At 37.6% G+C, this 17,356-nt stretch overlaps 1 protein-coding gene across 1 annotated transcript in view; it reads right to left on the minus strand.

Moving 5' to 3' along the window:
* LOC150091185 (glucocorticoid-induced transcript 1 protein-like) overlaps window positions 1-17,356 on the minus strand; it is a 362,458-nt gene that overhangs the window by 80,299 nt on the left and 264,803 nt on the right. Inside the window, exon 6 of the mRNA XM_090382684.1 lies at window positions 16,602-16,658. Within this exon, the coding sequence (XP_090238810.1) occupies window positions 16,602-16,658 (57 nt within the window). The remainder of the gene's footprint in view (window positions 1-16,601; window positions 16,659-17,356) is intronic.

Consider the following 17,356-nt stretch of genomic DNA (forward strand, 5'->3'; position numbering starts at 1 on the left):
TTATTATTTTTTTTTTAATTTTATTTTATTATTTTTTTTTTATTTTATTTTATTTTTTTTTATTTATTTATTTTTTTTATTTTAATTTTATTTTATTTTTTATTTATTTATTTATTTTTTTTATTTCTTATTTTATTTTATTTATTATTATTATTTTTTATTATTTTATTTATTTATTTATTATTTTTTTTTATTATTTATTTTTTATTATTATTTTTTAATATTATTATTATCATCGGTTTTTTGTTTTTATTATTATTATTATTATTTTTTTTTTAATTTAATTTAATTTTATTATTATTTTTATTTATTATTATTATTTTTTTTTTATTTTATTATTTTTATTTTTTTTATTTAATTTAATTTTTTAAAATTTTATTTTTTTTTATTATTATTATTTTTTAATTGGTCTCCGTTCAGAAAGCTCAGGCGACCCTGACGGAGAGCTGCCAGAGAATAATGGGCAGCCTGGCTACCTCCTAGTGGTGTGTGCGGGCAACGTGGGGTTCCACCAGGGGCCCTGCGGCCAAATGCCAGGACACACAACAGAACCCAACACAAAACTACACATTCAACACACTACACTTTATCTGGCATTTACAGTGTTCTGTATTTCTTCACAGTGTACATATGGCGCAGATGTGGGAAACCACAGGTGGCGCCCGACCCTAACACTATGCACACTATGCATTAGTGCACCTTTGAAATCTTGGACCATCCCGTACATTCACCAAAGCACCATCGGACTTATTTTTACCTAATTTGTTAAAGTACCTGGCTGCATCCAATTTCCCACTGACAGTGATATCATTGCTGCAGTGGTTGCATTCCTGGAGGACCAAGAGAAAAAACCTTTGCATCTGAAATCAATGCATTGCAGCACTGGCAGCAAAAGTGACTCCAAAGGGGATTATGATGAAATGTAACATGTTACCAAACTCCTCACCAATCTTCCACCCCTTCAAACTGAGCCCATGAACATTTTAAATGCCCCTCGTACATCAAGCTCATGCAAGAGCCCCACAGCAGGCAATATTTGAGTGTCCATGTCTGGCACTTAAAGCACCTTATCTGCACTTGCCGCTTCTCCATCAATGCAACATTATGCAGTCCTGTTCTTTTCTTAAAACATTCAGACCAGCTTTTACTGGCAGTAAAATTTTCTTCTGTTCCCGCTTCAATCACTTTTTCTTTTGAAGAACTTGCTTGAACATTTTCTTCAGTTACTGCTCTACCCAGGTTTTCTATTATTGACTTTTCCTTTAACATTGCAAAAATACTCAAGGCTTTTGTTTTTATGGTCATTGTGCAGATTGGAATTCTTTTTTGATTGCAGTCTTCTAACCAAATAGCCAAAAGAGGATGCTGACTCTCTTTAAAAATTACAGCTGTGAATTAGACGCTCCGAAAAAAGCGATAAGTGTTTGCCTTTTTATTTACCTAATTGTTATTTTATATTGTATTTTATATGTAGTCTTATGGTTATTGTTATGCTGGTTATTTTTATTTTTAATTTAGATAAAGAATTTTTGTAGATTACTACTTAATATAAGTAAAACTGAATCTTGCAGCCATTGTTTTTGTATAGAGTAGTAGGGAATTCAAATTTTTAATTGTGGTAACTAGGCAGCTCTAACGTATAATTATATAGCATAATATGCATCACTGCATTTAGGATTTTATTAGATAGCATAGTATTGACAATTAATTAATTAAATTTATTGATCTTATTAATTTAAAATATCATGCCCCAGACTAGAGCTGCAAACCAACGGGCACAAAGTGGAAGGAGTCTGTGACTTAGGGGAGAATTGAGGGTGGCAATTCTCCAATGCATCACAGCATAAAAAAATTTGCAACTCGTGAAATGTTTGCCGAACTCTCTGGAACAGAACATGATCTAGCCAAGGAGGATGTTTTTGTGTGTGCCAGGTGCAGAGATGTCTAGAAATTAGGCATCGACTCAGCGTTCTACTGGGCGTCTATGAGAGCGTGAGGGTAGATGCAGAAATTAATGAGGGGCCCACGTCAAGCTCTCAGCTGCCCAAATCAATGCCAGAGCTCACTCCTGGGCATCAGGCAACACAGCGGCAATCTCCATGGCAGAATGCGCTGGTCCCAAAGGAACTAGTTATTGTTGGTGACTCTACTGTCAGGGAGACGAGGAATATATTGTGTAAAAAGGATAGATGGAACACGACCAGAGTATGTCTGCCAGGGACAAAAGTTGATAACATTGTGCACATGTCATCTTTTAAGGGCACAAAAGGTGATATTGTTGTACAAGTTGGCACCAATGACATTAAGAGTAGGAGGTCTGCAGATTTACTTAACAAGTACAGGTCAATGTTGCAAAAAAGTCATGAATTAGGGTTAAATTTGAAAGTGTCTGAAATTCTGCCTAGATACGATAGGAGGAAGTACATGATGAGAGCCTTGTCAATCAATTCTGCCCTGGAGGAAATGTGCAACGCTCAAGGGGTAAAATTTTTTTCAGCCTGGTCTGTGCTTGTTAACAGGAGAGATTGCTTTTACAGGGATGGGATACACTTAAATAGAAAGGGTGCAAGAATATTTGCTAATGTCATTGAGGCAGTGTTAGGTGGGTCGGAAAGCTCCTAGCTTGGGGGGATTCACAGACTAAAAGGTTAAAAGTAGCCGCAGGCAGAGGTGAAGGTGATCCTTGCACAACTTCTATTAGAATAAGTAGCGACCTGGAGCGAGAGGTGCTGGGAGTTTCATGGACTGATGGCAGTCATCGTGAAACAGGTGCGTATATGGGATCTGTTAGGGCAACAAAGAATAGGTGCATGTATACCAATGCTAGAAGTATAGTAAAAAAAAATTTGATGAATTTGAAGTGCTGGTCAAGACATCAAAAGCAGATATTGTTGGGATAGCAGAGACGTTGTGTCACACAGATATAAGGAATGCAGAACTGGAATTTTGGGGGGTACAATATGTACAGAAAGGATAGGAATGGAGGAGGTGTTACGCTGTTAATTAAGAAAACAATAAAATCAAAAGAAGTGCATCCAGTTGATATAGATGAACAGTGCACTGTTGAGTCAGTTTGGTGTGACATAAGTACAGCGAAAGCAAAAATAAGAGTAGGAGTGTGTTATAGGCCTAATGACTCGAATGAGTACAATGAACAATTGTGAAGAGAAATAGAGTGGGCTAGTAAATCAGAATGTCTTATAATGGGGATTTTAACTTCCCAGTATTGACTGGAACTTGTAGGATGGTCACTCTCAAACTAGTAAGACTTTTGTGGATTTACTGGATGATTGTTTTATGCAGCAGCATGTTCCAGAGGCAACGAGAGGGTAATACTCTTGGTCTGGTTATCAGCAGTGATCATTCGTGTATTAAGAATTTGCAGATAAAGGAACCACTAGGTGGCAGTGATCACAGTGTACTGATGTGGGATTTACTTAAGGATATAATTACCATCAGGGGTATAGGAAAGGGTTTTTGCTTCCGTAAAGGCGAGTACAGTGGTCTCAGACAGTTTTTAAATTCTGTACAGTGGGATCAACTGACAATGTTACAAACAGTAAATTCTAAATGGGAAGTATTATGGAATTTAATCGTGGTTACTACTAAAGGTTTCATACCTATTAAGAAATATTGTTAAAGGTTTAGGCCTAAATGGTTATCGAATGAACTAATGAGATTCATGACACAGAAGAAAAATGCATGGGATTCATATAAATTATCAAGCGACTCAGAAGCCTATGGCAGATATAAGCTAGTCTGTAATCAGGTCACAAAGGAGGTTAGGCAGGCAAAGGCGGATTACGAGAAATCTTTGGCAAAAGATGCTAAGAAAAACAGCAAGGATTTCTTTACTTATATAAATTCTAAAAGGAAGGGGATGAATCTGATTGGTCCACTTGATATCGATGGTTCGACTGTTGATGATTCTGCTCACATAGCAGACAAACTGAGTGAGTATTTTGCATCAAACTGAGTGAATATTTTGTATAAGGGGTAGAATTTTTTTCAGCCTGGACTGTACTTGTTAACAGGAGAGATTGCTTCTACAGGGATGGGATACACTTAAATAGAAAGGGTGCAAGAATATTTGCTGATGCTATCGAGGCACTGTTAGGTGGGTCGGAAAACTGCTAGCTTGGGGGGAGACAAAAACCAATAGATTGACAGTAGCCACTGGCAGAGGTGAAAGAGATTCTTGCACTACTTCTATGAGAATGAGCAGAAGCCTGAAAAACAAGATGCATGGTATTTCAGAGACTGCTGGGAGCCACTGCGGTACAAGTAAACATATGGGTTGTGTTAGCGTAGCTAAGAATAGAAACAGGTGCAGGTATACTTGCGTGTACACCAATGCTAGGAGTTTAGTAAATAAATTTGATGAATTTGAGGTATTGCTCAAAACATCGAAGGCAGATATTGTTGGGATATCAGAGACGTGGTGTCACACAGATATAAGGGATGCAGAACTGCAATTTGGGGAGTACAACGTCTACAGAAAGGATAGACAGGATAGGAAGGGGGGAGGGGTTATGCTATTAGTTAAGAAACACATAAAAACCAAGGAAGTGAAGCCAGTCGACATCGCTGGACACTGCAGTGTCGAGTCAGTTTGGTGTGACATAAGCATTGGGAGATCAAAATTGAGAGGAGTGTGTTATAGGCCTAATGACTCTGATGAGTATAATAAGGAACTGTACAGGGAAATAGAGTGGGCCAGTAAATCAGAGAGTCTTATAATGGGAGATTTTAATTTCCCAGATATTGACTGGAATTTGGGGGCTGGTTACTCACTAGCAGGGCTTTTGTGGATTTATTGGATGATTGTTTTCTACATCAGCATGTTCGGGAGGCAACTAGAGAGAGTAATACTCTTGATTTGATTATCAGCAGTGATTCTTCATGCATTAAGAATCTGCAGATAAATGAACCACTAGGTGGCAGTGATCACAGTGTGCTGAAGTGGGATTTACTCAAAGAGGTAACTACCATTAGGGGTAAAGGGAAGGGTTATTGCTTCCGTAAAGGCGACTACGATGGACTGAGACAGTATTTAAATTCTATACAGTGGGACCAACTGATGATGTTACCAACAGCAAATTCAAAATGGGAAGCATTCAAAGAACTTATCTTGGAAGCTACTAGGCTTTACATACCAACTAAGAAATATTGTTCAAGGTTTAGGCCAAAATGGATGTCAGATGAACTAATGAGGCATATGGCAGAGAAGAAAAATGCATGGGATACATACAAATTAACACATGACACAGAAGCCTATGATAGATACAAGTTGATATGCAACCAAGTTACAAAGGAGGTTAGGCAGGTGAAGGCAGATTACGAGAAATCCTTGGCAAGGGATGCAAAGAAAAACAGCAAAGAGTTCTTTACTTATGTAAACTCTAAAAGGAAGGGGATGAATCAGATTGGTCCACTTGATATTGATGGGTCAACTGTTGATGATCCTGCTCAGGTAGCTAACAAACTAAATGAATATTTTGCATCGACATTCACACATGAGGAGTTATTCAGCGAGGGGAATGCCAGAGGTGTATTCAACTCTAGCAGTAAGCTATAGAATCTTGAAATAACTGGGAGTAAAGTGGAGGAGAAACTGTTGAAGATAAACACAAGAAAGGCACCCGGGGTGGATGGGATCTATCCAGTTATATTAAAGGAGGCAGCAAAGGAAGTAAGCAAACCCTTAGCCATAATTATGAGAGCTTCCTTGGACTCAGGGGAGGTACCCATAGACTGGAAATGTGCAAATGTGACCCCAATTCACAAAGGAGGATCAAAGGCTGACACAAGTAATTATAGACCTGTGAGCTTAACTTCTGTTCCAGGAAAATTAATGGAGGCACTGGTTAAAGAAGCACTGCAGGATCATTTAGACAAGACTTCAGTTATATCTCAGACACAGCATGGTTTTGTTAAGGGGAAGTCTTGCCTGACCAACTTGATTGGATACTATGATGCAGTCACAAAAGAACTGGATGCAGGGAATAACTTTGATATTATATACTTGGATCTTAGAAAGGCTTTTGATCCTGTTGCACAAGGAAGACTGCTACACAAATTGGAGCAGTGTGACATTGGAGGCAAATTGCTGCTATGGATAAAGGGGTGGTTGAGGGGAAGAAGACAGAGAGTGGTAATCAATGGACACTGCTCATCGTGGACTGATGTTATTAGTGGAGTCCCTCAGGGCTCAGTGTTGGGTCCATTATTGTTTTCTGTATTTATAAATGATATTGATGATGGTATATCAAGCTTAATGTCCAAGTTTGCAGACGATACAAAGGTTGGCAGGGTTGTCAAGGACACTACTGACACTATGCTGCTGCTGCAGCAGGATCTGGATAGGTTGAGCAGATGGGCTGAGAGGTGGCAAATGAAGTTTAATATTGACAAATGTAAAGTACTACACATGGGAAACAGCAACCCCAGAGCAACGTATCAACTCTGTGGTACTACACTGACAGTGGTAGAGAATGAAAGGGACTTGGGGGTGGTTGTGCAGGCAGATATGAAGTTCTCTGAGCAGTGCAGACGGGCTGCAAGAGTAGCTCATGGAGTATTGTCAATGATATACAGGAATTTTTCTAGCAGGGATAAGGAGGTGATTATTCCATTGTATAAGGCGATGGTCAGGCCACACCTAGAGTACTGTATACAGGTCTGGAGGCCTCATTTCAAGAAGGATGTAGAGCTGCTGGAACGAGTACAGAGAAGGGCAACAAGATTAGTGAATGGAACAAAGGGGTGCTCTTACGAAGAAAGGCTTAAGTTTTGCAAATTACAGTGTCTGGAGACTAGGCACCAGCGAGGTGATCTGATAGAGGTGTATAAAGCCTTGAATGGTTTAAGCATGCTCAATGCTGATCGGATTCTTCCTCTAGCTCAGAAAAATCACCTGAGAGGGCATAAATTCAAATTGAGGAAAGACAGATGCAGGATAGACGTGCGGAAATTTGCCTTTAGCCAGCGGGTGGTTGGTTGGTGGAACAGACTTCCATCCCTTGTGGTGGAGGTTGATAGCCTAAATAAGTTTAAGGCTCAGCTGGACAGGTATTTTGAACGAACAGAGGGGTGAAGTGGAAGTGGGTTTTTTTTTTTTTTTTTTTTTGGCTGATGCTGCATAAGCTTGCTTTCTTGCATCAAATGCCTCTACTAATGCTAATGCTAACTAAGTATCTTTCATAAAATAAATAAATCTACATTCACACAAGTTATTAAGATTTGAAAATGGCAGAAGGTTATCAAATTGTAGCAGGGTGCTTAATGATTTTGTAATAACTGAGAGCAAAGTGGAGAAGAAATTGTTGAAGTTAAACATAAGAACGGCACCTGGGGTGGATGGGATCTATCCAGTTATATTAAAGGAGGCGGCAAAGCAACTAAGCAAAACCTTAGCCATAATTATGAGAGCATCCTTGGACTCAGGGGAGGTTCCCACAGACTGCAGATGTGCAAATGTATCCCCAATTCACAAAGGGGGATCGAAGGGTGACACGAGTAATTACAGACAAGTTAGTTTAACTTCTGTTCCAGGTAGAATAATGGAGTCACTGGTTAAAGATGCATTGCAGGATCATCTAGACAAGACTGCAGCAATAATTCGGACACAGCATGGGTTTGTTAAGGGAAAGTCTTGTCTGACAAATTTGATAGGATATTATTATGTGGTTACAAAGGAACTGGATGGAAAAAATAATTTTGATATCATATATTTGGATTTCAGAAAAGCTTTTCACACTGTTGCGCACGGAAGACTATTGTACAAATTGGAGCAGAATGGTATTAAGGGTAAGTTGCTACAATGGATAAAAGGATGGTTGAGTGGGAGAAGACAGAGGGTGGTAATTAATGGGTGCTGCTCTTCGCGGACTAATGTTATCAGTGGAGTCCCACAGAATTTGGTGTTGAGTCCTCTGTTGTTTTGCATATTTATCAATGATATTGATGAAGGTATATCAGGCTTAGTGTTGAAGTTTGGATGATACAAAGGTTGGCAGGGTTGTTAATGACAGTAATGGCAGTGTGCTACTGCAACAGGATCTAGATAATTTGGGCAGATGGGCTAAGAAGTGGCAACTGAAGTTTAACCTTCACAAATGCAAAGTAACCCCCAGAGAAACGTACCAACTGTGTGGTACTACACTTAAGGTGGCAGAAAATGAAAAAGATCTGGGAGTAATTGTGCAATCAGATATGATGTTTTCTGAGCAATGCAGACAGGCTGCCAGGGCAGGTCATGGGGGTTTTGTCAATGATATATAGGAATTTTGCTAGCAGGGAGAAGGAGGTGATTGTCCCTCTGTATAAGGCAATGGTCAGGCTGTGCCTTGAGTACTGCACACAGGTCTGGAGGCCTCATTTCAAGAAGGATGTAGAGCTGCTGGAACGTGTACAGAGAAGGGCAACAAGATTGGTGAGGGGAATGAAGGGATCCTCTTACCAAGAGAGGCTTAAGTTCTGCAAATTGCAGTGGCTGGAGACTAGGCACCTGCACAGTGATCTGATTGAGGTGTATAAGGCCTTGAATGGGTTGAGCACGCTGAATTTTGATGGGATCTTTCCACTTGTTCAGATTACGAACCTAAGGGGGCATAATTTCAAATCAAGAAAAGACATGTAGAATAGATGTGCAGAAATTTGCCTTTAGCCAGCAGGTGATTAATTGCTGGAACAAACTTCCATCTGTCGTTGTGGAAGTTGATAGGTTAAATAAATTTAAGGAGGAACTGGACAGGCATTTGGAGGGAATGGTGTGATTTTTTTTTTTTTTTTTTTGGCTGATGCTGCATAAGATTATACACTTGCTTTCTTGCATCACATGCCACTACTTTTTTTTTTTTTTTTTTTTTGTTAGTTATTGGTGCATCGGCTTCTGTGGCTATAATGCACCTCCCAAGGTTTTTGCAGTACTCTGATCCATGCCCGAGGCGGGATTCAAACCCGCGACCTTTTGGTTGCCGTGCAGGCACTTTACCCACCCGGCTAGCCCGGTTGGCACATGCCACTACTACTACTACATTCCATCTCAATCATCGTAACACTTCTATTTCTTGTGGTTTGTGTGCGTGCTGACGATGAAGCAAGCTTTCCTTTTTCCTTAAATGCACTGGGTTTACTTAAAATCGTCCGAACCGTTGATTCAGGCATTCCAAGATGTCAAGAAATTTGTATTTTACTATCACCATCTTCAAATCATTTTATGACTTCAATTTTTTCATCTAACGTTATCATTTTTCTTTTCTTTTTACCAGAGGCACTATCAAATACACTTTTCCTTTTATCCATAGTTAATAATTACGTAATATATAAAAAATTTAACAGAAATTAATGTAATTAATATGTATGCACAGTAATTAATGGTGGGAGATACACAGGAGAGTGCACATTAACACGCAACACAAGAACAACTGAAAGCAATTGATCTGCATGTACATAATAAATGTGGTGCAGCCAGTGTTGTCCTTCAGAGTACATAATGTTAGAAAATATTTCAATTGTTGTAATAATACATGTTTGAAATAATCATTTCTTTTATTTTCTTATGGTAGAAAAACAAACTAGCTTCCCACACTGTATCTTGCATTCGTTTTTGTTTATTTCTCGATAACGTCTATCGATGGAGAAGGTATGATGCAATGCGAAATAAACAGAGCCGAATGCTGACTAAGAAAACAAGTGGTGTTTCTATAATGTAAATACACTGCATACTTTAGCAGTGTATTTACATTTGTAGCTTAGTAGTAACTTTTGTAGAATCACCAGCTTCAGTTTCTTTAGGCCAAGCCAAAATAACGCGCTAATCGAAATTTTGATTAGTGCTAATCGAAAATGGGTAGCTAAATATAAACTGGACTAATTCGAGTCTTGCGCTAATCGAGGGATTCCTGTACATTTATGAACAATACTAGAAGACAAGAGCTCTTTAACATGTTAAAGCAAAACTGTTTAGACAGCTTACTGGAAAGAAGAATTTGTCAATAGTGCTTTCCACTACTTCCACCTGTTGTGTTCGGAGATACCAACTACTAACAGAGATAAGCTGTGGTCAAAGTTGTCCTCCTCTTCTTAATAAGTTTGACCAATCATTTTCCATTTTGCCTTCTGAGTTATATTTTTATCTGTGATCTTTAACAATAATAGGCTTTTTTTTCCCCTTCTTTTTTAATTAGAGTACTGATCTTATTTCTTTTTACTTTTTTATTATTATTATTAGCCACATGGTGCAAGGAAGCCTGAGGCTTCTGCTGCACCAGCCAAAAAAAAAAATTCCCCAAGTTACCCTGTGAGAGAGAGAGAGAGAGAGAGAGAGAGAGAGAGAGAGAGAGAGAGAGTCAAAAGTAGAAGGGAATCACCAAGAAAGAGAAGAATGATGATATCCAGCTCAGGACCCTAGGTGTGACCCTAGAGAGATTAGAAGTCAGGGTAATCCCCAAAAGAGATATATCATTTTTCTTAGAAATCGGAGTGTCACCAAAGATAAGCATAGGAGCAGAAGAATCCTTTTTGCGAGATATAAGACAAAACTGAGTTTTAGAAGGGTTGAAATCAACTAAGTTGTCTTTGCCCCACTCGAGAATTACCTGAAGATCGGCGTTTAAGGAATTTGTAGCAGACTTTCGAGAAGTCGAAGCTGATTGAGCAGGGCAAGGTTTCTCAAAATGGAAAGCGGAATGCAATGTGCTATCATTGGCAAAACTATGGATAGGATTTCCAGTCAATGGAAGAAGGTCATTAATATACAAGAGGAAAAGAGTGGGGGGAAGAACTGAACCTTGGGGGACACCCGCATTAGTGGAGAAGTTAGAAGACAGAGAGCCATCTACCATCACACTCAGTGAGCGATCAGAGAGAAAAACTCGATAACCAATTACAAAAAACAGTTGTCAAACCATAAGTTGGAAGCTTGTTTAGAAGACCTTTATGCCAAACACGATCGAAAGCCTTTGAGATGTCAAGAGCAACTACTTGTGTTTCACCGAACCTTTCCATTGAATTATTCCATAAATGGGTAATATAAGCCAGAATATCTCCAGTGGATCGACACTGACGGAATCCATACTAGTGATCGTTGATCAGACGGAAGGTTTCTAGGTAGTTTAAGAGTTGGCAGTTAATTGATTTCTCCATTACTTTAGAAAGAGTAGAAGTAATTGCAATGGGACGATAATTGGATGGGAGAGATTTGTCACCCTTTTTAGGAACTGGCTGGATATGAGCAAATTTCCAAGCAGAAGGAAAAGCACCTTTTGAGTAAGAAAGTGAAAAAGGCAGCAAAGAATAGGAGTAAATTCAGGAGCACAGGTTTTGAGAACAAGTGGAGAAATATCATCAGGACCTGGAGCTTTCTTAGCACCAAGATTCATCAAAATCCTTCTGATATCCTTTTGACGGAGGACCACAGGAGGCATTGAATGGAGCGTGTTGGGAATGGTGGGAGGTGTTTTACCAAGATCATTAATGCATGAGCTGGAAGAAAAATGGGATGCTAGCAGGTCAGCTTTATCCTTGGCTGAAGTGGCAACAGAACCATCTGGTTTGGACAGAGGTGGGAGCAAAGATGGGCAAAAGTTGCGGCCAATAGCTTTGGCAAGAGACCAGAATGCTCAGCTACCATTAGGGCAAGAAGCAAGTTTTCTACTCTTAGCCTGTTCAAACTCTAGTTTGGACTGATTAATAACTGCTTTACAACTGGTGCGAGCTTTGGTGTAGGCAGAAAATGAAACTGAAGAATTAGAAACAAGCAATTACAATATGCAACATTCTTCTCTTGAACAACCTTAGCACATTTATTGGAAAACCAAGGTTTAGATAAAGGACAAGATTTTAAAGTGGAGTGTTGGATAAAGGATTCCATTCCTGAAAGAATAATTTCACTGACATGATCTGAGCAAACGTTGACATCAGAAGTTTTGAAACAGTAATTCGACCAAGGAAAAGAAGAAACGAAGTCTCGCAGATCATCCCATTTTGAATTCTTGTAATGCCAAACTACACGAGGTTGGGAATGGCCATGAGATAAAGGCTCCATTGGAGAAGAGACAATCACCAAGTTGTGATCTGAAGTGCCTAAAGGACCTCTCACTTTGACCATGTACTTCGAAGGGTTGTTTGTGAGAAAAAGATCAAGCGTATTGGCTGTATGATTAGGATTGCCAGTATTCTTGTAGGTAAATGAACAATCTGTGCAAGGTCATTAGTAATTGCAAAAGCCTCAGCATCTCGCCCAGCTGGGTCTGTTTGACTAGAAAACGGAAGCCAGCTGGAGTTGTGAACATTAAAATCACCAAGGAAAATTACCTCACTGTTAGGAAAGTTGGACCAGAGAAAGTCAAGTTGCAAAGAGAGGAAGTCAAAGACCTCGAAGTGATTAGTGGAGTTGAGAGAATGGTGGAGACAACAGATGAATTTGACACAATGAGGTAGAGAGATTTTAAGCCAGAGAAGATCGAAGAGAGGAGATTCCAAATTTCCAAGTCTCTGACAGGGAATATCAGAACGGACATATGCACAAGTACCACCTTTGAGGCGAAAGGAATCATACAACGAATAATTTGGGCATCTGAGATGAGCAGTAGTTGAATCAACCGATAACTGAGATTCTGTCAGAAAAATTACATGAGGTTTGGCAGACTGCAAGTGTAAATGGACATCACTGAGATTAGAATTGAGACCACATATATTTGTGAAATGAATTAGGAAGTGTTTGAGAGGTTTAGATCTTTTCGCAGATAAACTTGCTCTATTAGTTTTAAATTAATGGTGTATTCAATAGTAAGAAAAAGTGGGTGTAAGATGGTAAGAAAAAAATCAGATCCTTGAAATAACATGACCTCGAGAATGCCCCCCGCATACACACTACTTGGACTCCCTCCAGCCACTGTCTGGCAGAGTAGAGGTAGCAAGATTATACACTGGCTGATCCGGAAGCCTCCTAGAGAGTTACCAATAGGTTTGTTCTGGTGTACTAACTAGCGGCCAGCCTGCAAACTTGTACAGACGAGAAAAAGCGTCTTGGTCGGTGGAAGAAAGTACTTGTATTTTGAAAGAAAGAATTTGTATTGTTTTAATGTTTCAATAAATTAATGAAAATATTAAAAATTGTGTATTACTTTGAAATCCAATTTTGTGGTACATTTGCACAATGCTGCCAGCACCTATGGTCATTATGCTTATTTAACTGATTATATTACACACCATGCTGCCAGCACCTATGGTCATTATGCTTATTTAACTGATTATATTACAATCACCAATTAATATTGTGTTGGAATTACTGATTTCATCTAAACATAAAATGGAATTACCTAGTTCATGTAAGAATTGTACTATGGATTGTGAGGGTATTGTCTGTAAATTATAAACAGATAAGTCTCACTGAATGTGTTTCACTAGATTGTGTATAAAGCAGGTTTCACAAAGATTGGTCATAGGCAATTTCACAAAATCACATTTGAAGAAAATGATAATTCCACACTGTCCGCATTGGCATTTGATTTCTTGGACAAAGCAACATCCAAAGAAATGAAAAGACAGTCAAATTTATTCACCTAGAATTAGTATATATAAGCAAGTACCTCCAGCCTTATAATTCCTTTCCTTTCTTTTTTTTTATTTTTTTATTGGTAGTTGTTGGCGCATCGGCTTCTGTGGCCATAATGCACCTCCCAAGGTTTCCAAGCCAGAGGCAGGATTCGAACCCACAACCTTTGGGTTGCCAGGCAGGCACTTTACCCACCCGGCTAGCCCGGTCGGCTCCTTTCTTTGTCTCCATAATCAGACTAGAATTAGAACGTCTTCTTTTGGTCAGTAATTAATTACTAGAATAAGTTACCTTCATGAGTGGTTGAATTTGGCAACTTTGAGAAACATTCGCTACATATATAACTACACAAGGAGGGTAGGGTACCCTCCCCTCTCTCTCTCTCCTTCAGCAGGTGTATTAAAAGTATGGGTTTTCCTGCACCATATAGCTAACATTAGTACTATTTTTTACATAAAAATTACAACTGCAATGAAATGCAGAAATTTTGGAGTTAACTACAAATATGTAATTAATTATAAACAGCTGCTTTGGGCACAACAATAATATTAATAAATTATCAATGTTGCACTGAGTTACAGCAGAGTAACAAAACAAACTTTAGAGGAGATGATTCCCCCTATACCAAACTACAGCATTGCTTTGTCACTTTGTGTGCCCCCCAACATGTAGATTTCTACCTATTCATATAATGTGAATATTTCCGTTGTTTTGGAAAGATACTGCTGCAACCCTTTTATTCCATAATTTTTATTTAAAAAAAAGCTCATATTACCAAAATTAATAGTGAATAACAAAACTCGATTCAGTTATAAATACGTAAAATCAGTCTGATACTTGTTTTTTTTTTTTTTTTACAAGTATAATATTTAATTGGGTTTCTTCAGTGAAAAAAAAAAATATATTTACATTTGAAATAATTTTTATATATTTAAATGACTTGTCATGAATGCCATAACCGTTCTCCAAAAATTACAAATGATATATTCCCATATGTGGATTTCTCTTTGTACTTTATACAGCCACCACCATCCAAAGGATGTTCACAACTCAAACTTCACTGTAATTGTTTCATCTGCAGACAAATAAGCACAACAGTTATGTGCATTTTTTGTTGTAGCATATGGGGCTCAGTCTTGCAAATCCCATGCCAATGTTTGAGTAAATTACCCTAAGACCACACCATGCTGGGTACATACAGTCAGGATGTAAAAATCTCTAATCACATTTGTTTTCTTCTTTTTAACCTTCAAAAATTTAACTGTAAATTATGAAATGCAAGTTCACTTCTTCAATTTTAATAAATTACAAATTGAAATTTATTCTTCCAGCTTCCCCACCCATCACAAGATTGCATTTATAACCAATTTAAGACTAAGAACTTTTATTGAAACCACACAAATGAGGACAAACATTCTGAAAATATAATTGGGAAAGCTATAATCATTAGGGATGTTTAGAGCTGTGCAATAGCCACAAACGATTTCCAGAAAGCTTGATCAAATGTCATGTCTCTTGAATTAGTAAAATAAACAAAGCAAATGTGCATTAAGGCTGCAGTATTCCAACTTTCACAGATATGAAATTATGGAGATGGCAAACAAAACTACATTATGCTAACTTCAAATAAAAACAATTATATAAAATATAAAAATCAGAATTATTTTAAACTATTTGTTTAGAAATTCCTCATATGATTATAACCTTATGCTGTGGCATAACAAGGGTATAGGGAACGTGCCTGCAGGACATAGTCACTGATTAATTGTATTATGTGTTGAAAGAGGTTAAAGAAATGACTCAGAATAATCAAATTTAAATATAAGTTATATTTAAATACAAGTTTAAATATAAGGCTTGTTCTTAATCAATTATTATACAAGGGAAATTCAAAACAGCAAAGACAGTTAAGCTAACACCAAACTCAGAATACAAGTTCATCATACCTAATACATTGTTAGACAAGCCTACACATGCTTCTTCATTTGCCTTCTCAGTTTGTTTTACAGCAATACCTCGCACAGTGTGGCTTCAATCAGTATGGGATTCACTGTGCTGTTTATAATCTGCGACTGCAATTGATTATCAATTAATTCCATTCTTAGTCTACCTCATTACCATTTGTATTTATTATTTTTCTAACTAATCATGCATAATCATTTCTAATATAAAAAAATCCTTATGATACCCAAGTATAATTATTTTTCCCATTGAAACTATTCCCCGTTTAGTGCTGATTCAGTCAGTGCGGTAGTTTTTTCCAACACATTAACCACGCTGTGCAAGGTATTAGTGCATACAGTTAATTACTAAGTCAACTCCACTTTCCAACAGTACCATTAGTGAACGTGCTATGATCAGATTTTTGTAGCGAAAAGGGATCAAACCCAATTAAAAGAATATTAGCATAATATGAAGAAAAGTATATTAATCAATGAAAATGTACAAATTAGTGCAAATATTTAAAAGTGACAATGTGTGGTTGATGAAGACCATTCATGCCGTCCAACAACTTCAACAATGGTAAACAATGCTGATAAGTTAATGCCACTACTAAACTTTTGAACACCTTTGATTAACACTTTCTTTTCGCCACATTGTGTATATCCGGAAGAGTATGACTCTTTCGGACCACAAAAATTTGACATTCAGTTGTACTGCCCACTAACAGTACAACTGAAAGTGGAGCTGATATAATTACACTTTGGCTGTATAAAACAGCTCCCATGGTCACAAATGGTGACCATGGGAGCAGCTTCTGATATGGGATGATGAGTTTTATACAAAACTGTGTATCTTAACTTTTTGATTTACCCTTGTATTTAAATCTTCTGGAAATAAATAATAAATAAATAAATCTTCTGGAAAATAAATAACATTTTCTAAAAAAAATTATTAAAAACAAAGGTATATTTTTCATATTTGGCCACAGACAAAAAAATCCCAGTTACAATACTATCCTTATCTCTATAGCTTTATTAAAACAATACTGCTTTCTACAAGCATATCTTACATATTACAAGACGTTACAAATTCTTACCCTTTCTAGCTCTCCTTCAATTCCTAGTCCATCTTTAAGCACCAATCGTTCAATTTCCTAATTAAACAGACAAGGCAATTATTAAATTATTAACGAAATAACAGCTATGACGTAAATAATGCAATGTCATTTTATTAGGCTAAACTCTAAAGCAATGGTGCCAATAATTATCTTAAGATTTTATTTATTTTATTTCAGACCAGGTTTGTTTGCTATTCGGTTTTTAGGAGCATTAGCAACTAAGGCCATATTGCTCCAGGATATGCAGTGGTCATTCTTCCCTGACCTTTCTGCATCCTCCGTATTTGGTGGTGACAGGCTCGCACCCCGATCTAATCAAGAAGCGTGTGCTACACACTGCTTCTCCTTCCCACCTGGCTACGGAGGTGCCTTCAGACCAGGAAAAGTCTAATCCCAGGATGCCCAAGATTTTACATCACATGTATGATATGTGCAAATAACAAATATACAATGTAAATCACCAGTGTAAACGTTGGCAGAAAACAATGTAATAAAATGTATGGGAACTGAGAAAATAACATTCAATTAATAAGTTAGATTTAATTAACAAAAAGTTAAAAGCATGCAGAGAAAGAAAAAAAAGAAAAGAGAAGAGAGAAAAAAAAAAAAAAAAAAGTACAATCTTACAATTAAATGTGAAGAATATTAAAGTTGCGAATAATTAAAGGTATCCAGTACTTGCAATCCAATGGCTATTTGTTAATTAGTGAGTAAAGTTCTAAAAATAGCTGAGA

This window comes from Mastigoproctus giganteus, chromosome 1 (genome assembly GCF_048544385.1).
Source record: "Mastigoproctus giganteus isolate SK-2022 chromosome 1, ASM4854438v1, whole genome shotgun sequence".
In the NCBI taxonomy this organism is placed as follows: Eukaryota; Metazoa; Arthropoda; class Arachnida; order Uropygi; family Thelyphonidae; genus Mastigoproctus; species Mastigoproctus giganteus.